The 25000-nt window shown below is 52.1% G+C and overlaps 1 protein-coding gene across 1 annotated transcript in view; it reads left to right on the top strand.

Annotated features, from left to right (window-relative positions):
• Nucleotides 1-25000, top strand: part of bicd1a (bicaudal D homolog 1a) — a 32516-nt gene that overhangs the window by 3898 nt on the left and 3618 nt on the right. The window contains exons 2-7 of the mRNA XM_047034920.1: nucleotides 14425-14637; nucleotides 17215-17367; nucleotides 17550-18020; nucleotides 22181-23338; nucleotides 23434-23585; nucleotides 23853-24063. Of these exons, the coding sequence (XP_046890876.1) occupies nucleotides 14425-14637; nucleotides 17215-17367; nucleotides 17550-18020; nucleotides 22181-23338; nucleotides 23434-23585; nucleotides 23853-24063 (2358 nt within the window). The remainder of the gene's footprint in view (nucleotides 1-14424; nucleotides 14638-17214; nucleotides 17368-17549; nucleotides 18021-22180; nucleotides 23339-23433; nucleotides 23586-23852; nucleotides 24064-25000) is intronic.

Raw genomic sequence — 25000 nt, 5'->3', positions numbered from 1 at the left:
AGAGACAGGGAGAGAGGGAGAGTGAGAGAAAGCGAGAGAAGGATAGAGGAACTTAGGAATGCTTTGCTGGACCTGATGTTAGTTTCCTCCAGGATCAAAATGACTCTTATTGAGTGACTTGCTGCTCTTGTAGGTTAGTTATAACGAAGTTAACTCTTGTACTCGCTGTGAAATGATCAGTGACCTATGCTCTTTTGTAAAGCTCTCTCTTGGAAGTCGCTTTGGATAAAAGCGTCTGCTAAATGCATAAATGTAAATGTAATAGAGGAGAGAGAGAAGGAGAGAGAAAGAGAGTGAGGGAGAGAAAAGGAAAGACAAATACGAAAGAGAAGGAAAAAAGTGAGTGAGAGAGACAGAGAGGGAGGGAGAAAGAAACAGAATAAATAAGATAGGAGAAGAAAGAGAACAAGAGAGTTATCAAATAGTGACAGAGTATTTCCTGTTGAGTGATTAGTGTCCAGGTTCATATTGTTTGTGTGTGTGTGTTAACAATCAGCCAATTCCAGGTCCCTTTACTGGGCTGTTGCCTGAGTCATCCTCTCCTCCCGCTCTGAAATCTGTATCTTTGCATCTCATTCGATAAAGGCCTCCTCTCATTCAAAGAAAATGGCCTGATATTGAATCACTCTCAAACAAAGAAACACAAACAAGGGATGGTTGATAAATGAGGGCACTATAAAAAGTAAATTAATATTAAGAACCCAGTGTCATAATGACAAATTGACTTCTTTGCAATTTCCCAGCATTTTGTGTGCAAACTAAGTACCACCACACTGCCCTCTTCCTTGTGGCTTTATAAGTGCATAAGTGTGACTGTCTGACTGTCTGCTTGTCTGCCTGTCTGCCTGCCTGTCTGCCTGCCTGCCTGTCTGCCTGTCTGCCTGTCTGCCTGTCTGCCTTCAGGCTTTTCACCTCCATCCCTCCATCCCTCCATCCCTCCATCCCTCCATCCCTCCATCCCTCCTTCCCTCCTTCCCTCCCTCCCTCCATCCCTCCATCCCTCCATCCCTCCATCCCTCCCTCCCTCCATCCCTCCATCCCTCCTTCCCTCCATCCCTCCATCCCTCCATCCCTCCATCCCTCCCTCCCTCCATCCCTCCATCCCTCCTTCCCTCCATCCCTCCATCCCTCCATCCCTCCATCCCTCGCTCACACACGTCTCTATTTCACTTCCATCCTTCCATCCTTCCATTCCTCTGTCTCCTTGTTAGTCAGAGATACTGAGAGAGGAGCAGCCTCGATACAGTAACCGCCCTCTCTCCGCTTCTTCCCCCTGAGAGAAGTCCGTCACCGCGCAGGGAAACGTCCAATCGGAAATCGGAACGGGCCTCTCCTCTGGCTTGATTGGTGGATGGGTCCCACTGCTTGTTTTTGATCCTGATGGAAATGATCAAACCTGATAACCAGAGAGCCGCTCCTCCTTTGTTGTGTGAGATCTCTGCTTCCTTCAGTGGACACCTGAGGCCCGGCCGCCATTTTGTGCCTCGCAGGTTCAGTTTCTGCGTGTTGGTGGCAGGTACACTGCAAAAACAAACGACATGGTGGAGTGGATAGTCTCGTTTTTAGATTTGAAATGTAGTTATACTTGTTTTTCTAATATAAATGGCTCATCTAGTGACTTAAACGATACATTGGAAAAAATCTTACCAAGTGAACATTCCTTCAGCAGCTAAATGTACTTGTTTTAAGCACAATCAAGCTCATACTTAATATATTTGACAGGGCATTTTTGCAGGCAATCACAGAGCCTATAGGAAGAGCCGGAGTGCAGTGGCCTGTGCTCTGAGGTGTGTTTGCTCTCCATAGGGCTGTCCTACCGTAACACAGGCTGATGTCATCCTCATACAGGAAGCGTCCGTCAACCAATCGACCATGTCTATGTCGCTCATCTTGTGATGTAGATAGGGCGCTGTTCCTATTTCTGCTGTTTGGATTGAATGCAACAACAACAAAAACACAGCTTTCATGCGTGAGATGTGGAATGGGAGCTTGTTGTTTGTTCTACGCGGACCCTGTCGCTGTTTGACTCTGGCGGGAGTGTTTGCTGGCGAGGGTAGCGACCGGAGGTTGGTTGCTGAGTAGGCACTGCCTCCAGGATGGAGGGGTGGAGGGGTGGAGGGTGGAGGGTGGAGGGGCCGCAGGGGGGAGGGGGCACAAGCCTGGCTGTCGTTCTGACATGGGGGAGTAGGTCACACACACAGGGACGAGGCCTCCCTGGCCTTGTCACCTTGCACACACACACACACACGTCCTACATCCACACACACACACGTCCTACATCCACACACACACACGTTCACACACAGAGAATGCTTCGGCTGCATTCCGGGGCTAAGCTCGACTCGCATGCAGCATTCCTCTGTTGAACTGGACAACGTGTGACTCAGTAGGGACGTCCTACTAGCTACCTGAACTGCCACACCTTCATAAAACGGTATAGTCAATCAAACACTGACTCAAATGACGTTATAAGACCTGATGACCTTTGATTTAATGTTTTCAAGTAAATCCGGTGGCAGAATTTTACAGCTGGGGAAACCTGAAACGTCACTCTTTTTTTAACTTTTTTTAGATCAACCAAATGCTTCTTTCTGGGTTGTTACCACAAAGTCACAATAGTTAATGCATTCCTTCTGCTCTCAAGTTAGTTCAGGTTCCTCTGAGTCTGTTACGTCACAGCCGGCCCACAGGGACAAAGCAGGCACAAATGTGTTTGTTAAGAGCAGGAAGCTTTTTATCTGTCGTCCCCCGCCTCCTGTTTGACCCCTGTTCCGCATCCTCCGTGGTGTTCCGGGGGACGGACAGGGAGTCTCCGTCCCCCCGGAAAGCCCTGCCTCGTTACCCCTGGTTACTCCTGTCTCTGGAGCTCCTGTAGGGGTCACATGACGTCTCTGAGGGTGGCACCAGTTATTGGAGCAGAACGTGGAGCAGGAGTCTGTTAAGAAACGTTTATCCGGAGCCCTGTCGAGATCTTGCAGGTAATGACTAACTGCTCCATCAGGGAGGCAACAAGGCTGGTTGGCATTCACCGCAGCCTGAAAGGGATGATTTCCTGCATTACCGTTCCGTCATTCAACCCACGGAAAGGTTTTATCTGAGGCTGGCCACCAGAACAGATAATTAACGCCGGAGCTGAATGAGTTCAGAGTTGGAGAGAACTTTATTTTTTTGGTCCGGTTGTTATGTAATAATACGATAATGTTACTGGACTAGAAGCCAGAGAAACAGTCCTTGCGTTGTCAGAAAACGGACAGTTTGAATATGATTAGGTCTTGAACAACAAATCAGTGGCAGATGGAGAGAAAGGGGAAGTATTGGAAAAAGGGAATGAAAGAGCTCAAAAAGAGACAATCCAAGTGGATGTATAATTAACCCAGCTTTTGCTGTGCTAATCTCCCCTGGGTGGTCCTGCGTTGAAGGAAGGTGTGTTTGGGAGGTCAGTGTGTGTCCTACAGGTCCTCCCTATAGACCAGAAGACATCTGGCTGGCTGTAAATCTCCCTGCATTGGCTTGGTACTGCAGTGAGAAGACAGAGAGAGGGAGAGAAGGAGGGCAACGAACAGGGGGAAGACAGGATGACAGGCTTTACTGCCTCCTTCTTCCCCTCTCTTCCATTCTCCTCCTGCTGCTCTCCTTCTTCCTGACATCAGCAGGGGGGGTTGGGCTGGGGGGAAAGGGGGTGTAGAATCCATACTTTATGAGCCCGCCCCCCACCCACCCTCCCCCACCCACCCTCCCCCACCCTCCCCCACCCCTGTCTAAGCGCGTCTCTCATCCCTCCCGCAGCTACTGCTCTCTCCCCCCCCGTCTCCCCCCCCCCCTCCTCCCCCTCAGTGCCCCCCTGGGATAGCCCCTGGAGTGATGGCAGTGAAGAAGGAGGAAAAGGTATTGATTTCTCCTTGCATGATGTAAAAGCATATTATCGCTGAAATGCTTTGTGTTGGCTGGCGCTTAGCATGCAGTCTGGGGGGACGGGGGGGGGGGGGGGGGACGGAGGGGGGACGACATGCGCCAGCAAAACCAAACAGACTGGCTTTAACGTGATTTCCTCAAAGTGGATGAGAGCCTCTGGTAAGTGAAAGCCAGCAGTGCGTAACCACACGCTGACAAGGGCTGGAACCTTAGAAGAGATTTACCAACCCGCCTGATACTCCGCTGCACACTCCACTCAGTGAGCGACCTCACCAGATACTGAATGGACACTTTCGTTGCCATACTGTCGACACACGAAGCTGGCTTTGCTTTGCTGCTGGTTGCACTTACAAGGTGTGTTTTGTTCATACACTGAAGGGGTGGTTGCTGACCAGTGATGGCTTAGTGGCTTTGTGGATGGTCATAGATACTGCCTAAACACGAACCTGTTTCAAGATTCAATCACATCATGAGAATAGCAAACGTATACGGGTGTTAGGGAATGCACGGCTTTAGTTGTGTTGTGCACCGAGCCGCAGGCTTGTGCCTGTGGAGATGTTGACCTCCGTGAACCCGGCAGCTGTAAAACCAGAGGAGACGGGATGAGGAGAATACAGACGGGTGGTCGTCTGGTCCCGTGTCTGACCGGCGGCGTGTGGACGTGGCGGGGGGCTAGGCGGGCTGTCTGGCGAGCCGAGAGGGTTGTTATGGGGGTTCTGTGTGTGTGCGGGAGGGAGGGATGTTTTGATTGAATAAAAAGAGGAGGAGGGGTGCAGGTGGAGGGGTGTCGGGGGGAGGGCAGGGGAGTTACATTGCTCAGTCTTGCTCCAGAGAACATCTTTGTTTTGTCTCGTGTCGTTGTGACAGTGACGACTCACTAGGGAAGGAGACGAGATGGAGAGAGGAGAGGAGAGGAGAGGAGAGGAGAGGAGAGGAGAGGAGAGGAGAGGAGAGGAGAGGAGAGGAGAGGAGAGGAGAGGAGAGGAGAGGAGAGCAGAGGAGAGCAGAGGAGAGGAGAGGAGAGGAGAGGAGAGGAGAGGAGAGGAGATAGAGAGAGAATGAAAAGAGTAGTTGGAGAGAGGAGAGAAGAGGAGCGAAGAATGTCATGTATGAAACCAGCACGGCAGGAATGTTATAGAAATCCCTTAGACCCCAACACTATTACTAAAAGACACAATACCTGTTTACGGTACAATTCCATTTTTAACATTAAGTCAGTGAAGCCCGACTTTGACAGTCAACATTGTGTCTTATTCTCTGTGTCTGATGGGCTCTTCTCTGTCCTCGTCTGTCTCCTCCTGTGACTCTCGCATGAGTGAGTCAAGGTCCCGCTCATTAGTCCTGTGATGCCTCCGGAAGATTCATCAGGGGAAAGTTGTTTTTACAGAGCTTCTTCTGCTGCAGTGGAATGATTCTGGAGAGACGAGACTTTCATGCCTGCAGGCTGCCGTATTGATCACTGTCCTACTTCGTCAGTGCGTGCGTGTGTGTGTGCGTTTGGCAAATTCAGAGAGCACTGCAAAAATAAGTGCTCTCTCTCACAAGAAAAGGTTCATTACAGCACCCGGACTGCCTCACTCAGTCCTTCTGGGACGGTTATGGCTGTTGCATAAGGAACTGAGTTCACCCCTGTTGACTGAGATCTGTTTTCCTGAACAGATATATGATTTCCTCTGTGCAATAAGTGGAAAAGAAAATACAAGAAAACCACATAAATCACAAATGCCCATCTTAGTTCAAGGGGATGTCTCGAAATAACGAAAAACGAGTTTGTTAAAACAACCAAACAGTGTTGTCTGTCTGTTTCCCGGCAGACTAAGATACTGTGCATCCCTTCTTCCATCACATTCCTTCTCTCCCTCCTCCCTCAGGTCATCAAATTAATCTAGCAACCTTGAGAAGCACTCTTCCTCTCCCCCTCTCCTCCTCTGGGTAAAAGCCTTTCCTCTGGCCTTTATCCATCCCTCTAACCAACAGTTACACGTCTTCCCCCCGTCCTTCCATCCCTCTCTCCCCCGTCTCCCTCCTCTGTGCCTCTCTTTCCCTTCCCTCTCCATCCCTTCATTGCGCCCTCTTCCCCCCCCCCCCCCCCCCCCCCCCCCCCCCCCAAGTCTGTCAGTCAGTCCCTGTGCTGTAGAATCAGGTCAGGAGGTCAGTCATGTCCTCTCTATCGTCTACATGACTGTTCCTCACAGCCAGCCGGCCTATTTCATTAACCCCAATCACCATCACTGGTGGGTGGATGCCCACGTCTAATAGGAGATTACTGACTGGGATAAATGGGAGTTTATGTGAGTGAGATTTCAAGAGAGGAGGGATTGGAACAGAACTGGATGCAGTTCACTGCATCCAGAACAGGGTCTGTGTCCCAGGGAATGTGTGATAGTGTGGTGGGAGTTAATCCTCAGTGTTGACCCAGTGCTCCAGAGAAGAACGAGCATGTGGGCACAGTAGACAGTGGAGTCTGTGTCTGTCTGTCTCCCCTCTCTCTCTCTCTCTCTCTCTCTCTCTCTCTCCTCTCCTCTCTCTCTCTCTCTCTCTCTCTCTCTCTCTCTCTTTCTCTCTCTGTCTCTCTCTCTCTCTCTCTCTCTCTCTCTCTCTCTCTCTCTCTCTCTCTCTCCCCCCCCCCTCTCTCTCTCTCTCTCTCTCTCTCTCTGTCTCTCTCAGTGTCTGGTATGTGACACAGCCATTAGCTGTGACTGTCTATGAGCCTGCTGGAGATGACACTGTTAGCCAACCAGCCTGCTTGACTGCCTGAGAACTAAACTGTCTCTCTCACTTCTCTCTCTTTCGACACTAAGGGCTAATAAGAGAAGGCTGACTGTAGACTTTCGAGCCTTGACTGTGCCTCTGGGATGTTCTTAGGCGCAGGGAGGAAGAAAGAGATGGGTTGGCAGAAAGGAACCATGACAACAGAATGAAAAATAAAACAATACCAGCACCTGACCTTTGCTGTAGGACACAGGAGAATAGCAGAGCCAGGGATCGTTTTAGCTCCTGGACTCTTGTCGCTCCAACTCCCTTCATCCCTTTCTCTCTCTCTCTGTCCCCCTCTATTCCTCCCTCTCTCCCTTCCCTCCATCTCTCTCTCAATTCCCCACTCTCTCTTTTTCTCTCTCCAACCCTTCCTCTTTCCCACTCCCTCTCCCTCCCTCCCTCTCTTTCTCCCTCCCTCTCTCTCCCTCTCTCTCCCTCTCTCTCCCTCTCTCTCCTTCTTTCACCTTCTTTCTGTGAGACAGCTCTGAGTTGATGGAGAGATTCCAGGATGTTGGGCGAGTCAGACTGATGAGTCAGGCCACAGGCAGATAGGACTAACAGGGCAACATGCATTCAGACCTCCTCTCCTCTCTCTTCTCTTCTCTTCTTTTGTCCTCTCCTCTCCTCTCTGTTGGTTAGCTGGCAGTTTTGTCAATAAAAGTATCTTTTAAGTCTCCTCTCCTCTTCCCTCTCTCTCATCCCCCGTTCCTCACATTTTCTCCAGGCCCCTTTAGTTCCAGGTTGGCAAACTGTGCAGTGGCACCAACAGTAGTGTGTGTATTGTGTGCACTAGTGGGTGCCTGTGAGTGAGTGTACTAGTGTGTGTGTGTATGTGTGTGTGTGTGCGTGTGTGTGTGTATTGGCATTGCCTGAGGTAGAAGCCATGTGTCTTTTGTTGAGATCAGATCAGATCTTGTCTTATCAGTCTCATCTCTCTCTCTCTCTCTCTCTCTCTCTCTCTCTCTCTCTCTCTCTCTCTCTCTCTCTCTCTCCTCTCTCTCTCTCTCTCTCTCTCTCTCTCTCTCTCTCTCTCTCTCCCTCAATCTCAGTTCAGTGCAGTTCCGTTCAATATGCTTTATTCACATGAATGTTCCAGTTAACAATGATGCCACAGCAGTCCACAGTGCTGCTAGCTGTTACTCAGCGTAAACAAAACACCACCCACGCCTCTCTCCACCCAATCTTGAATCTAGATCGGACGGCCGCAGAAGACGTATTATCACACTGGGACAAACACGGAGAGAGACCAACAGGGAGACATAAACAGGGAGAGACAAACAGGGGTTACATAAGAGGCGGTCCCATCTGCTCACTGGCTGGTCAGGACGAGAGCAGGGCGTGGCTTCACACTGAGGAAACAATCTGCCTGTGATGAGACACTCTGTTGAGCATATGTTCTCTGCTTAGAGGAGGAGAGAGAAGAGAGGGAGGGAGAGGGGGGGGTGAAGAGGAGAGAAGATGAGATGAGGAAAGGAGAGAGGAAGGCAAGAAGGAGACAGGACAGGAGGAGAGAGGAGAGGGGGGTGGGGAGAAAGGAAGGGAAGAGAAAGTGTGACATATTAGAAGTCATCTTCTGCAAGGTGAGCAGTGAGGCACATTGTTACATCATCACCCCCAGCCCCCTGACCAGCTCCCACCCTCTACCCGTGTCTATCGGGAACGTCGAGGCGGAACACGCCACCAAATAGGTGATTGGCATTCTGGGAAGTGTTCCAGACGTTTCTCTTATCAGGGTGGAGATGAGCAGACTGGAGCCAAATTAAATCATTTTAACAAGTGGAGCCAAATGCAGGGCTTTAGCTTGGCTGACCTCTGGGCACAGCACAGCACGGACAGGGCAGTGGACAGAGCAGTGGACAGGGCAGTGGACAGGGCAGTGGATAGGGTAGTAGACAGGGCAGTAGACAGAGCAGTGGATAGGGCAGTAGACAGGGAAGTAGACAGGGCAGTAGACAGAGCAGTGGATAGAGCAGTAAACAGAGCAGTGGACAGGGCAGTAGACAGAGCAGTGGACAGGGCAGTAGACAGGGCAGTAAACAGAGCAGTGGACAGGGCAGTAGACAGAGCAGTGGACAGGGCAGTGGACAGGGCAGTAGACAGGGCAGTAGACAGGGCAGTAGACAGAGCAGTAGACAGAGCAGTGGACAGGGCAGTAGACAGAGCAGTAGACAGAGCAGTGGACAGAGCAGTAGACAGAGCAGTGGACAGGGCAGTAGACAGGGCAGTAGACAGGGCAGTAGACAGAGCAGTGGACAGAGCAGTGGACAGAGCAGTAGACAGAGCAGTGGACAGAGCAGTGGACAGGGCAGTGGACAGAGCAGTAGACAGAGCAGTGGACAGAGCAATGGACAGGGCAGTATACAGAGCAGTAGACAGAGCAGTAGACAGAGCAGTGGACAGGGCAGTGGACAGAGTAGTGGACAGAGCAGTGGACAGGGCAGTGGACAGAGCAGTAGACAGAGCAGTAGACAGAGCAGTGGACAGGGCAGTAGACAGAGCAGTAGACAGAGCAGTGGACAGAGCAGTGGACAGGGCAGTGGACAGAGCAGTAGACAGAGCAGTGGACAGAGCAGTAGACAGAGCAGTGGACAGGGCAGTAGACAGAGCAGTAGACAGAGCAGTGGACAGGGCAGTAGACAGAGCAGTAGACAGAGCAGTGGACAGAGCAGTAGACAGAGCAGTGGACAGAGCAGTAGACAGAGCAGTGGACAGAGCAGTAGACAGAGCAGTAGACAGAGCAGTGGACAGAGCAGTAGACAGAGCAGTAGACAGAGCAGTAGACAGAGCAGTGGACAGAGCAGTAGACAGAGCAGTAGACAGAGCAGTGGACAGGGCAGTGGACAGAGCAGTAGACAGGGCAGTAGACAGAGCAGTGGACAGAGCAGTGGACAGAGCAGTAGACAGAGCAGTGGACAGAGCAGTAGACAGAGCAGTAGACAGAGCAGTAGACAGAGCAGTAGACAGAGCAGTGGACAGGGCAGTAGACAGAGCAGTAGACAGAGCAGTAGACATGAGAGGTTGCGGTATGAGATGTTAACACACAGTGAATAGGGTTTATCCAGGAGATGTTTGCTCATCTGGCCACTGTCAAAAAACCCAAACTGTGTTACTGTATTGAGAATGTAAAACCATAAACTATTCTACATACGTTTTGTGTAAAAAACTTTAGTTTTATACATTCTTAATCCACTTTATGCAAATTATGGACTTTTATACCTTTAGTTGGGTGAACGAGATGGGCTATGCGTTTGTGAAACAGGCAAGTTTTGCTGACTAGTACATATTTGTTCATTAGAACAGACTTCTACAGTCCTGCAAATACCTCACGTAACAGATTATTATGATGACTGATAGGATCCATTTACAGACCACCAGAGAAATTAATTCCCCCAATCATCGATTGATTAGCTGTCTCAAACAAGCCTGGGGAGTAACTCAAAGAGGCAGACAACTTTTTCCTTTAATCATCTCTACGACCAGGACCTTGTTGTTTACAGTCTTGTCTCCTCCTGTCCTTCTCCTGCAGTGACCTCTCACCTGACCCTGGCCATGAGACCAAGCAGAGCAGCTTCAACGCCCCCCCCCCCCCCCCCATGGCCATGATAGTGTTAAAACAAGCCTTTGATTAAATGATCTTAGCCTATACTGCTTACCTGTCACAAAGTGGTTTGGAGATGAGTCAAACGCAAAGGATTTGGGGTGCACTTGATACGATGTAGTCTGGACCCAGGATGATTACAGTAAACACATGAAACAGTCTCGGGAGGGGTAAATCAAACACGCCCCATCTGTCAAGCCTCCAGTCTGATGATGAGCTTGTCTGCAGACAGGCCTTGGGTTTTACTGCGTGAGTCGGGCCCACAGCACGCCCACAGAACCTCTCTCCAGACAGGGAAGCTGCATGATGAATCACCTGTCTGGAAAAGTTTGTATCACTTCCTGTGTAACTTCCTGTCCTCTACTTTTATCTCTCCTCTCTCCTCACCTCTATCCTCCTCTCTTGTCCTCACATCTCTCATCTTCTCTTCCTCTCCTCCTCTTCTCTCTCCTCACCTCTCTTCTCCTCTCTTCTCCTCACCTCTCACCTCTTCTCCTCCTCTCCTCTCTCCTCACCTCTCTTCTCCTCTTTCCTCCTCACCTCTCACCTCTACTCTTCTCCTCTGCTCTCCTTTCTCCTCCTCTCCTCTTCTTTCTCCTCCTCTCCTCCCCTCCTCTTCTTTTCTCTTCCTTTCCTCTTCTCCCCTCCTTCCCTGTTCTCCACACCTCCCCTCCCCTCTTCCTCTCCCTTACTCTCTGCTCCTCTCCACTCTTCACCCCCCCATCGTCCTCTCTGCTCTTCCTGGCAGCCTGTGGTCCTCTGGGTATAAAACATCTTACTCTGTAGACCAATGCCTGACACACACACACACAAGGCTGCGTCCAGGTTACCTAGCTCCAGGGCTGCATTCTGCATGCTCCCCTCATCTTCTCAGGGCCAGTTAGTGGGAGGGGGGGCATGGGGCATGGTGGGGGGGCATGGGGCGGGGTGGGGGGGTATGGGGTATGGGGTGGGTTTGAGTTAGGGATGGGCTCAGGTTCTCCCCCTGGGGGTGAATATGATTGGGAGGGTGTCTACTGACAGAGAGCCCAGTAGCCTTAGGGTTGAATCCATAATGGAGAGCAAGCCCGGATAGGCTAATCAGGAGCACCGGAAGAATTCCCGGTGGGCCGGTCTGTTTTAGGCCGTGAGGGCCGGTGTTGTCATGGCACTGCTGTCCCTAGGCTGCCTGCACTCACAGCAGCCCCGCTCTTTATATCTATTCTTTTCTGGCAGCCCCACTCTCAGAGTGCAGCCTGCAGCTTCATGATGACGTGACTATCTCGACTCCCTGGCCCCGCCCCCTGGCCCCGCCCCCTGGCCCCGCCCCCTGGCCCAGCTCCCGACAGCGGCACCTTGCTCAAAATAAAAAACTTCAACTTCAAGTTGCTCAAAATAAAAGAGATAAAAATGGATTACAGAAAGCGCAGAGGCGGTGCTGAAAAGGCCATAATAAAAAATAAAGAAACCAAATGTAAAACTAGACAGCCCAGGCCCAGGCCCAGCACACCAGAATAGGCAGGTAGGATTGTCATTGACTAAATATGAGAATTAGAAGAACTAATAGTAATGAAGAGCATGGTGTGTACACCTGCTCAATGAAAAATGCCCTGAGATAATCAATGATACCTGATGATTCAGTAATGCATTTAATGAAACTGGCTTGACTTGATTTGAAAGCTTTGTTAAAAGGGGATATTTGTGGTGAGAAATAAATGTTTAGAATTGTTTACAATGAATTACAAGTCTGCAGAGAACAGTGCAATATTGCAGACTTACAGTATATTCAGAGTTTTTAATTACATTATTTTAATATACTCAGTCGTGAACTAAAGTGGGCGGGTCTAAGGCATGAAGCTCCAGGACTGATAATGAGTGTGGGTGTGTGAGGGGGGGGAACACAGGGGAACGGTCATCACTGCCTTGTTAGGCTCCGCCCTGGGAAATGATATTACACTTTGAACAATGCCACAATCCAACAACTTCTTTGAAGTGGAAGGGCTGTTATTTAAGGATTCAGAGTGTAGTAGCTTTATTCAGGGACTGACTGTCTTGATGGGCTCGTGTGTGTATGTGTGTGTGTGTGTGTGTGTGTGTGTGTGTGTGTGTGTGTGTGTGTGTGTGTGTGTGTGTGTGTGTGTGCGTGTGTGTGTGCGTGCTAGTAAACAGACACTGCTGTACAGGTGTTATTTTAAGCGCAGCAACATAGAGGAGGAAGTTGCCGCAAAACTGGTTGTTTTCTCTGCTTCAAATGTGTGTGTGCCTGCAAGCAGTGCCACAGTGCAACGTCTGCTCTGAATAACAGGAAGCAGATGGATAAAACAGGCGTTTGGTAGGACGCCTTTTCCTGTGAAGGGGGTCTGATATAGAGGAACCATCTGTCCCTCCTATTATGCATCCAAGACCCCCTCTCCCTGGATGAGATGTGCTGAATCACTGCCCAGCCCCGGTCACTGCCCTGGGGGCTGCAGGCCCGGCTCTGGGAGGTAGGGGGCCATGCAGCGGACTGCTGCCCAGCCTTGGCTCCTGTTCCCTGGGTACAGCTGCACCATGGAGGGCCCTGCGGTGGAGCCCTGCTGAGGGGGTGTCGAGGATATTGACAGACCCTTATCTGAAGAAGCAGAGCTAGTTGATCAAGGCTGAACTATGAATGAATCACAGCTTTTGTTCCAGAGGGTGGCCTCCTTTCAAAGGAGGAGACGATGATGAATGGAGGGAGGGAGGGAGTAAGGGAGGGAGGAAGGAAGGAAGGAAGGAAGGAAGGAAGGAAGGAAGGAAGGAAGGAAGGAAGGAAGGAAGGAAGGAAGGAAGGAAGGAAGGAAGGAAGGAAGGAAGGAAGGGAGGGAGGGAGGGAGGGAGGGACGGGGGGGGAGGGAGGGAGGGAGGGAAAGCGCAAGGTACTGTAAGGTTAGAGAGAGAATGAGAGAGACATACACATATGGAGAGTGTATTTAAACAGTGTGTATTTTGCAGACATTTAAACATCCTGTATCTGTGTGTTTAAGCTCTGTTGGTGTTAATGCATGAATAAAGTGAGGAGATAGATGGAGAGAGGAGGGAGGGAGGTTGAAAAAGATGGTGTGTGAAAGAGGGATGGGGTGAGGAAGGAACGGTGAGGCATGTGTACAGAGAGATGTGAAAAATCACCTTCATTCAAAAGAACTGTTCAGCACCACCATGGTGGGAGCCACCGTTTCCATAGAGATGGAGATGAGATGGAGAGGGTGAGAAGGAGGTGTTTGTTTGGGGTGGGATGGGGGGGGGTATGTCAGCTGTTCAACTAGTTTATCTCAATCACCATTCACAAACACACACACACAGGTTGGTTTTACATTCCTAGTGAGGCCCAACAATTCACTCCCAATTGTTTCAAATCACAGCTTCAAATCTGTGTTCTTTAAAATCATTTGAATCCTGAAACTAATTCCAACCCTAATGTAATCCTAACCCCTAAACCTTAATGTAATTCTAATCCTAATCTAACACATGCCCACCCCCCCACCGCCCTCCCCTCACAGTCCCCCCTCATGAGGTTCCAGCGAACACGACAGCAGGGCAGCCCTGGGTCCTCCTGGTCTCTCCACTCTGGCTGCTCAACCCCTAACAGACTCCCGAGCACAGATCTCCAGGAAGTGCACACCACACCATTACAGCTCCGTTCCTGTGTTGCTGGAAGATGGGACATGAAGGGGAACAGATCTTAACGGTGATAAATGGCCCTCCGTTCTACCCTCCAGTCCGCATGACTGCTCCCTGCTTAGTCCACACTTCCTGCTGCGACGGTGAGACTGACACAAATGGGAGAGAAGCCAGGGAATGTTTCTAGATGGGCCAGATAGAGAGATCGGAGTTCAGTATCATCCCAGATAACAGGGGCGTGTGTCTGATTAATAATTCACGGCTCTAGAATTAGGTGGAAGTAAAACGCATGTCCTTGGAGTTTTTTGGTGTTCTGTGGTTCAGGATGCTTGAGGCACAGCTACCGGCACTGCTGTCCGCTACCCTGGGAGGGGTTGATGGGGGTGGGATAAAAGGGTTTGTACATTATCAAATGAAACAACCCTGGTTATAATAGTATGTTCTACTGGCCTTCCTTTGCTCCTGAAATATGAAAGTACACATGAAGGAAACACTGTCCTCTCTCCTCCTCTCCTCCTCCCCTCTCCCCGTTCCCCCAGGCGTTCGGCCAGGCCTACTCGGCCCAGCGGAAGGTGGCTGAGGACGGGGAGACCAATGAGGAGAGCCTGCTGCAGGAGTCGGCCTCCAAGGAGGCGTACTACATGGGCCGCCTGCTGGAGCTGCAGACGGAGGTGAAGATCAGCCGCTCCGTGGCGTCCAACTGCCAGGCGGAGAACGAACGGCTGGCCACCCTCACGCAGGAGCTACGAGAGGTCAGGGGTCAGGGGGGGGGGACGTGGGGGGGGGGGGTGTTGTGGTATGTGTAGGCAGGGTGTGTGTGTGGGGGGGGGGGGGGTGGGGGGGGGGGGGTGGTATGTGTAGGCAGGGTGTGTGTGTGGGGGGGGGGTGTGGGGGGGGGGTGGTATGTGTAGGCAGGGTGTGTGTGTGTGTGGGGGGGGGGGTTTGGTATGTGTAGGCAGGGTGTGTGTGTGTGGGGGGGGGGGGACGTGTGTGGGGGTGTGTGTGGGGGGGGGTGTTGTGGTATGGCAGGGTGTGTGTGTGTTTGTGTGGGAGGGGGTGTTGCGGTATGTGTAGGCAGGGTGTGTGTGAGTGTCTGTGTGTGTGTGTGTTGTGTGTCTGTGTGAGTGGGGTATGTGTGTTGTGTGTGTGTTGTGTGTGTATGCGTTTTTGCATGTGTTTGTGATTGTGTGTGTGTGTGTTGTGTTGTGTGTGAGTATCTGTGTGAGAGCATGGTGTGTGCTGTGGTGTGTGGGTGTGTCTGTGTGTCAGCAGACAGGAGTTCGGGCTGGGGTCAGTCGCTACGGTCACGACCCCATTGTGGAGGGCAGATCCGGAGCTAAGCTGGAGATGAGAGAAATGCACTGAGCTCTGCACATGTGTGGGGCAGGGGGTCAACCACACACACACACACATGTACACGCACACACACACATACTCACACACACACACACACAGACCCACACACACACAGACCCACACTCTGGGGGCAGTCTCTCATTCAGTAGTTGACAGAAGGGAATCCAGCCGGCTGAATGATGGGTCCGTGTTTTGTCTGTTCCTGTGACCAATCCAAACCTTCCAACGTCATTCATTCAAACTGGCAGAGGAACGGAATAAAGAAAGTGTATCTTTACATAAACTTCTGTATAATACCGTAAATCAGATGAGCTGATCAAAGACAATCCTCAGGCATTACAGTCTGACACAAGGCCAATTCGATTTTTGATTTGAAACTATTGACACAGCATTATAGGACTTCTGTTATTACGGTAATATTCCCTTTCTGGAACACTCTTCATGAATAAGACTTTTTGATCTTTGCTCTGAAATCACTCAGAGAGTGATGTGTGCTGTTTGGCGATGCCCTTCAAATGTCACCTGTGTGTTTTGTGAGAGGATCAGAGAAGGCCGTCGCTCTTTGATGATGCCTTCATTAGCTTCCGATTGGCTCTGCGGGACCTTATTTGCATGCAGGCCACATGTTAATGAAGAGGAGTGTTGCTTTCGTTTGGAGAGACAGGCCCCTCAGAGACCAGAGGGGCGGGGTTTGTCGCAGCTGTGCCTCATCAACGAGACAAACAACACAAACGCAACTATGACATCAACACACAGAACCACACACACACTAACACACCCATAGACATTTATTCAATAACACATTCATGAATTTGTTAATTAATTCATACAATAACACATTCATAGATAAATACATTCATTCATGTATTCATTCATTCATGTATTTCAGATTGTGTTTCCCACCCTCCTGGCAGTGGTCTCAGAGAAGGATCAGAGAAGGCCGTCGCTCTTTGATGATGCGTTCATTAGCCGTCACATAGACACACACCCACACAGACACTCACACACACAGACACACACACTAGCACACACAGACACACACACTAACACACACTAACACACACACTAGCACACACCACTAACACACACTAACACAACACACTAGCACACACACTAACACACACTAACACACACACTAGCACACACACTAACACACACTAGCACACACACTAACACACACTAGCACACACACTAGCACACACAGACACATACACTAACACACACAGACACATACATAGACACACACATACACGTGTACACACATTCTGTACAGACCATGCCATCATCTCTGGAGGATTAGTGAATGTTCTCAGACCCCTCCTCTCCACAGGGAACTGGCAACCTTTCCTCCTTCTAGGAACACGGCAAAGGAATCACCTCACCGTCTCCCAGTAGAAGAGGTATTCCTCCTGGTTTCTGTGGAGGAAGTTGACATTTATAGTCACACAGAAGTGCTGAGGACAATGGTTTTTTTGACATTTTGTGGTCACCGCCAGAATTTCTCCCCTTTATACATCGTCAGTCTCCAGTTTGCTCGGGTTACCAGGCAGGCTGGGAATGAGGCTGTGGTCGGATCTGAACACTTTATCTTGCAGGGGAGCAGAGTGCTGACTCGTGGCTTTCTGGAGACAATTTGTTTCATACCGTCTCTACTAGTCTGCCTCTTCCTCCTCCCAACTTCAGAGGGGATACAGGAGTGTGTGACTTGGTGTGTGCGTGTGATGATGTGTGATGATTTTGCGGAAAGGACGAGTGTAATACATTGCATGATCTCACACTAACACTATTGCACACACACACACAAACACGCTCTCATACACACACACACACGCTCACACACACGCTTACGGGCACACACACAACATGCTCACACACACCCACACACCCATGAACACACCTACACACACATTCACACCCACACACACCCACAGACGCCGTGTGTGTGTGCTGATCGGTGTGTTCTGGGCTTCCAGAGCACGGAGGCCCTGGAGCTGCAGAGGACCAGGATGAGGGAGGAGGTCCGGGAGTACAAGTTCAGGGAGACGAGGCTGCTGCAGGACTACACCGAGCTGGAGGAGGAGAACATCACCCTGCAGAAACTGGTCTCCACCCTCAAGCAGAACCAGGTCAGTACAGCTGTTGCTGCGGATACTACTGTACGTGAGGAAGCATGACTTAACCTCTGCTGCTCTGCCCCCCATCTACCCTCCTCCCTCCCTCCTCCCCACCCACCCACCCCTCCCTCCCCCCCCCCCACCCCTCGCTTCTTCCCCCACCCCGCCCCATCCCCCCCCACCCCCCCTCCCAGGTGGAGTACGAGGGGCTGAAGCACGAGATCAAGGTGCTTGAGGAGGAGACGGTTCTCCTGAACAGCCAACTGGAGGACGCACTACGTTTGAAAGACATCTCCGAGAGCCAATTAGAGGAGGCCCTGGACGCGCTGAAGAGCGAGCGCGAGCAGAAGAACAGCCTGAGGAAGGAGCTGGCCAATCACATCAGCCTGAGCGACAGCGTGTACGGCGCCGGAGCCCACCTGGCTCTGGACGGCCTCAAGTTCCCCGACGACACCCCGACCAATGGGACGGCAGGACCCCTCGGCAACGGCAACAGCGAGGACAGCAACCGCTGTAACGGACACCTGCACGGAGGCACGGGATTGGCTAAGATGAACGGCGAGTTCCGCTCCTCCAGGAAGGGGGAGGGTCTGAATCCAGTGTCTGATCTCTTCAGCGAGCTCAACCTGTCAGAGATGCAGAAGATGAAGCAACAGCTGCTGCAGGTATGTTGCTGTTCTGATGCGTAAAGACCAGACGGGGACGGGGACGGGGGGGGATTCACACAACCTTCTCGAGAAGACATTTCTTTTATAAATGTCATTTCCTTCTTATCTAGTTACTAAATTTCCTTGAAATAATATTTCTTCCACAAACTGCGGTTAGGAGCATTCCTTCAACTCCCCAATCGTTTTCCTTGAGAGTGAAGATTCCTTTGAATTCGTCCCTGGATAGAGAGAGAGAGAGAGAGAGAGAGAGAGAGAGAGAGAGAGAGAGAGAGAGAGAGAGAGAGAGAGAGAGAGAGAGAGAGAGAGGGAGAGAGAGAGAGAAGGGTTCACACACCTATCAGATGGAGGCCGTGCTGAATGAGAGAGACACGCCGAGTCACGTGACCAAAGTGTCTGAGCCGCCAACCCTAACCCTCACATGCAGCCCAACCCTGACCACACCCCCTCACATGCAGCCCAACCCTGACCACACCCCCTCACATGCAGCCCAACCCTGACCACACCCCCTCACATGCAGCCCAACCCTGACCACACCCCCCTCACATGCAGCCCAACCCTGACCACACCCCCTCACATGCAGCCCATCCCTGACCACACCCCCTCACATGCAGCCCAACCCTGACCACACCCCCTCACATGCAGCCCAACCCTGACCACACCCCCCTCACATGCAGCCCAACCCTGACCACACCCCCTCACAATCTCCCGGGCTGAGAATGGACTCCCGTTAGTCACACAGCACACAACATGCAGACTGATTAGTGTGACACTGTTCTGCATCACAGGGAGGCTGCCAAGCTGACGTCCTTGTTGAAAAGAAGTCATTCACTCCCTTCAGCCCGACGAGCATCCTCGTTCACCCTGAGAGAATCGATAGCGCTTACTCTGAGGAACACAATCAGTGGTTTCTTCGGCTGAGGCATTAAGGGGCTGCTATTGACTTCCTTGTCCTCACCGCCACTGTATACCCAGGTAGAGCAGGGAGGAGAGGAGAGAGGGGAAAGAGAGGAGGGGAGGGGAGAGAGGGGGGAGAGGGGTGTGTGCTTGGCTGCACCCAGCCAATCACACGACTCAGATACATGCCTTTCCAGAGCAACATTCAAATACAGCAGGTAAAAAGTAGAGCAGGAGATCAAGGATCAGAAGTGCATCGTTTGAGGGGCGTTGGAGTCCTGATGTTGGGCCACAGTGTACCAAGCGAACCACATCAGTCATTTGACAGAATGTGCTTAAGAGCCATTGACCCAGTTTATCAAGACAGCGCGTTCTCAGATGACGGTTGATGTGTTGTGACTGGAGCCTGTGGATATCACCAGTGGCAAGGTGCTGACATGGGGAGAGCCAGACAGGGTCAACAGGAAAGGTCAAGTTCACACATTTATACACCATGACAGCCAACTGACGTTGCTGGGTCTGTTGTGTGGGTTTTGAATGGTGACACAATTCAACCATGTCACCAAGGGTTACCTGGGGACCCTTCGAGCACTTTTCGAGAGGAGAGGAGGGGTGAGAAGAGGAGAGGAGGGGAGGGGAGAGAGGAGGGGTGAGGAGGGGAGGGGAGGGGAGGGGAGGGGAGGGGAGGGGAGAGGAGAGGAGAGGAGAGGAGAGGAGAGGAGAGGAGAGGAGAGGAGAGGAGAGGAGAGGAGAGGAGAGGAGAGGAGAGGAGGGGAGGGGAGGGGAGCGGAGAGGAGAGGAACAGTAGAGCAGATGGAGCAGCTATTGGTTATCCGCATGGAGACAAGTGGACAGGAATAGAAGCGCTCGTATGAAGAACACACACACACAGAAAGAACACACAGGGAGAACAAACACACACAGGGAGAACACACAGAAAGAACACACAGGGAGAACAGACACACACAGGGAGAACACACAGAAAGAACACACAGGGAGAACAGACACACACAGGGAGAACACACAGAAAGAACACACAGGGAGAACAGACACACACAGGGAGAACAGACACACACAGGGAGAACACACAAACAGAACACACACAGAACACACAGAACACACACAGAACACACAGAACATACACAAAACACACACACACACACAGGGAGAACACACATGAGGGACAACAAGTATGAACTCACTGTACACACATAGCATCCGTTAACACAGCTGGGGGCAGACGCACACACACACACACACACACACACACAATCACACACTCACACTCACAGACTCACACACTCTGACACACACACAGACACACACAATACACGCAGGGGCATAATGTGCACATACAGTGTGATAAATGAGTTTTGCGAATATAACATAAACACACATAATCGGAACTCTCTCCTTGAATTGAATTTTTATTGTGCATTGAAGCAATAGGATAGAAAGTGACTGATTGCCTTAGTGGCTCCTAAATGCATTAGTCATTTCATTTTAAATGGATGTTCCCTCTTGGGTTAATCTAGTTTTTAGTTAAACATCAGCAGCTTGTAATTGCTTTCAGGGGTTTCTGATCCTGACTGCAGGACTCTATGTACTCTAATATCAGGGACACAAGTCGGCTTCAAGCATTGTGAGGAACCTCCTCTCCATCCCTCTCTTTACTGGCTCTCTCTCTCCCCATCCCTCTCTCTCCCCATCCCTCTCTCTCTCTCTCTCCCCATCCCTCTCTCTCTCTCCCCATCTCTCTCTCTCCCCATCCCTCTCTCTCTCTCTATCCCTCTCTCTCTCTCTCTCCCCATCCCTCTCTCTCTCTCTCTCCCCATCTCTCTCTCTCCCCATCCCTCTCTCTCTCTCTATCCCTCTCTCTCTCTCCCCATCCCTCTCTCTCTCTCTCTCCCCATCTCTCTCTCTCCCCATCCCTCTCTCTCTCCCCATCCCTCCCTCTCTCTCCCCATCCCTCTCTCTCTCCCCATCCCTCCCTCTCTCTCCCCATCCCTCTCTCTCTCTCCCCATCCCTCTCTCTCTCTCCCCATCCCTCTCTCTCTCTCCCCAGCCCTCTCTCTCTCTCCCCATCTCTCTCTCTCTCCCCATCCCTCTTTCTCTCTCTTCCCCTCTTTTCCTTTCTCTCCTTCTCTCCCTCTCCTTTCTCTCTCTCTCTTCTTCCCCCTCCCTCCCTCTCTTTCTTTCTTCCTCTCCTTCTGTCTCTCTTGCTTTCTCCATCTCTCCTTATCCTTCTCTCCCTCACCTTTCTCTCTCTCTCTCTCTCTCCCCCCCATCTCTCTCTCTCTCTCTCTTTCCCCCCCATCTCTCTCTCCCCCCCCCATCTCTCTCTCCCCCCCCCTGTCTCTGTTTCTCTCTGTGGAGTCTTGTTTCCAGGTGTGAACAAAGGGTGAGAAAACACACTGACACATCACTCAGCTCCCCTGTTCTGTGGTGCAGTGCTAATTGGTGAAATTTGAGGTCCTCCCCACACACACACACACACACACACACACACACAGCCACACACACATTCTCACATACACACAACCACACACACACACAGTACATACTGTGCTTCCACCGACTCAGAGACTAAATATGCACATTTCATTACATACCACCAACAGGAGGACACGAGGTTTTCGCAGTGCAGGTTTTGCTAAACTCTGACTAATATGCCGACTCAGTCTCAAGTTTATGAATGTGTTTGTTTCGTATGCCTGGGCATCCCCCAGAAGGGGATCGATAGAGTTTCACAGCCTCAGCGCCAGTTCGTCCTGGAGGGGCTGAGCTCTCTGAGCCACGGTGGCCGATCAGAAAGCTATTAAACAGCACTTCAGTTCAATTACGAGAACACTTGCGGTGGTGTGCTTAATCTGTGACAACAACGCCATGATACATTACACTCCATAGCTATTTCCTTCAACACCCTTGTGATCAAGCTGAAAGGAAATTAATCGTAAATAACTTGCGATACAGCAGTAAGCTTCATAATAACAGTGGTTAGTTTAGTGGTTAGAGCTTTTGTCTGCAGATCGAGAGATCCCAAATTCAAATCTCCCCAGTACATCTCTTCGGATAAAACCGTCAGCTAAATGAATACATTGAGAAATGGTATTCTTTGCTGATAAATAACTTGTAAACCTGTTCGCGTAGGTGTGTGGTCTGACCGTTAATCCAACTTCAGTGTTGGGATTCATCCCCTGAGTGGGGTGAAGATCTCTTCACCCTCTGTGACCTGACCTGCAGTGCGCCCTCCCGTCCTTAAGGTGGAGCGAGAGAAGTCCGTTCTGCTGCTGAGCCTCCAGGAGTCGCAGACCCAGCTGCAGCACACGCAGGGCGCGCTGTCCGAACAGCACGAGCGCATGCACCGCCTCACCCAGCACGTCAACGGACTGAGGCGTTGCCACGGCGACGACAAGAACGCCGACGAGCAGGAAAGCGAGAAGCCCGACGGCAGCCCCTCCCCCCCCGGTCGCCACGACGACAACGAGGTGGCGGACATGGACATCCACGGGTTCGAGATCCTGGAGTGTAAGTACAAGGTGGCGGTGACCGAGGTGATTGATTTGAAGGCGGAGCTCAAGGCCCTGAAGGAGAAGTACAACCAGTGCGTGGAGGGCCAGGGGGAGGAGCTAAGCGCTGTCCAGGCGCTGAACGAGCAGGTGATTCGCCTGGAGCGAAGCTCCCGCGAAGGCCGGGACAAGCTGGCGTCCCTGGAAGCGGAGCTCCGGGCGGCGACGGGCATGGCCGGGGAGACGCAGGCCATGCTGAACACGGCGCAAGACGAGCTGGTGACCTTCAGCGAGGAGCTGGCTCAGCTCTACCACCACGTCTGCCTCTGCAACAACGAGACGCCCAACCGCGTCATGCTGGACTACTACCGCCAGAGCCGTGTGACCCGTAACGGCAGCCTGAAGGGCCCAGAGGACCCGCGCGCCCTCCTCTCCCCCCGCCTGGCCCGCCGCCTGGCCGCCGCCGCAGCCTCCCTCGAACCCCCGCGCAGCCCCCTGGACTCCCCCTCCCGGGACCCCCAGGGTGGGGACGCCTCCGCAGGGGGGCGGGAGTCCCCGGCCCCCGGGGGACTCACCCAGGGCAGCCCCACCCGGACCCCCATGGGCTCCCCGGTCATCAGCAGCTCTCCCTCCCCCTCCCCGGTGCCCGAGGCTGGGGTGGACCTCCGCAAGGAGCCCATGAACATCTACAACCTGAACGCCATCATCCGGGACCAGATCAAGCACCTCCAGCGGGCGGTGGACCGCTCCCTGCAGCTGTCCCGGCAGCGGGCCGCGGCCAGGGAGCTGGCCCCCATGCTGGACAAGGACAAGGAGGCCTGCCTGGAGGAGATCCTCAAGCTCAAGTCCCTGCTCAGCACCAAGAGGGAGCAGATCGCCACCCTCAGGCTGGTCCTCAAGGCTAACAAGCAGGTAAGGAGATATGCAGACTCTGGATGAGGACAAATCCTGTCCTGGGAAGAAGTACAGGACAAATCTAATCCTAATCTCTAAACTCTGTCTCTCAGACGGCGGAGGTGGCGCTAGCTAACCTGAAGAGCAAGTACGAGAACGAGAAGTCGATGGTGACGGAGACCATGATGAAGCTGAGGAACGAGCTGAAGGCCCTGAAGGAGGACGCCGCCACCTTCTCCTCGCTACGTGCCATGTTCGCCACACGGTGAGAGGGAAGTCACAGCACGTTAGCCATTGGCTGCTGAAGAGAAGACGTGCAGTGTGTCAGGAAGAAAGTGTGCAAAGATGGAAAACCTTTTCTATTCTGTCCTCGAGTCAAGTTGTTCTTCTCACCTTTCCACTCAAATGTTCCCGTCTTTCTCTATACTTATCGCTCTCCCTCGCATTCTCGCTCTCTCCCTTTCTCCCTGTTGCTCTCTCTCTTCCCCCCCCCATATCTCTCCCTCCTCCACTCCTCTCCCCTCCTCCCCAGGTGTGATGAGTATGTGACCCAGCTGGATGAGATGCAGAGGCAGCTGGCCGCCGCAGAGGACGAGAAGAAGACCCTGAACTCTCTCCTCCGCATGGCCATCCAGCAGAAGCTGGCCCTGACACAGCGCCTGGAGGACCTGGAGTTCGACCACGAGCTAACCTACCGTGGCCGCGGAGCCAAGGTGCCCAGGATCAGGACCAACACGCCCAAAGTAAGTCGCCGGGCGGCCCTCACCGCCCCCCCCAGCCCCACCATGGTCCACAGACCCTCCGGTATCACCGTCACCCCCCATTCCTTCCACCACGCCACCCTGAGCAGCTCTCCTTCCCTGGAGCTCCCCCCTTCCCTGTCCCTGTCCCCATCCCCCTGGTCGTCCCCAGACCCACCACCCCAGACCTCCACCCTGCCCCCCCTGGGGCACCCTGATTGGTCCCTGGGCACCCAGACCTTCCTCATAGACCCCCATGCTCTCAGCCTGGAGTTCAGACGGCTCGTCCACACTCGAGACTCCACCCAGCCGTCGCCTAGCTCCGCCCCTGCAACCCCCTACCGGCGGAGTAGGTGAGCACCCAACACACCCCGGCCTGGCCTTACCTCCCGGCCACCCCTTGCCCTCGTGCCTACAGTTCCCAGAATCCCCCAGCTGGGCTGAGAGGATTGGTAGAGACACTGAGAGGAAGACAGACTGGTTTCCACTCTCTCACATCCTGTGACTATCTTCTCAGGGACACGAAATGATGAGGGGCCCGATGAGAAAGATAGTCTGTGACTCCATTTGGTAGGGGTACTGCAGATGATGTGTTCTCCCTCTGTATAGTTACATTATAACAAGTGAATGTGGATACAAAACCCAGGCGATCCAAAGTTTTAGAGATAGATACACCGACGGATAAATTGCATTTTAGAAACTGTTTGATGGAAGTCATTTGTCTCATTTTTCAGTGATTTGACACCATGCAGTGTGGTTGTATAGGATTTCCCCCTGTAGCTAGTTGGCTCAGAAAAGCCTGAAAGATTTGAGAGTGGGAGCTGAGTGCTCTGCTAAGTGTCTCACGTCATCATCATCCTCTCGCCTCCTCTGGTAACCACTCTTCATTTCACACCCACGATCAACACAGTCAGGCCATCGATTTACCCTGTTTTTCTTC

This window comes from Hypomesus transpacificus, chromosome 14 (assembly GCF_021917145.1).
Source record: "Hypomesus transpacificus isolate Combined female chromosome 14, fHypTra1, whole genome shotgun sequence".
NCBI classification, from domain to species: Eukaryota; Metazoa; Chordata; class Actinopteri; order Osmeriformes; family Osmeridae; genus Hypomesus; species Hypomesus transpacificus.
Note: the sequence above shows the minus strand (reverse complement) of the source record. Positions and strands in the feature narration are given on the sequence as shown.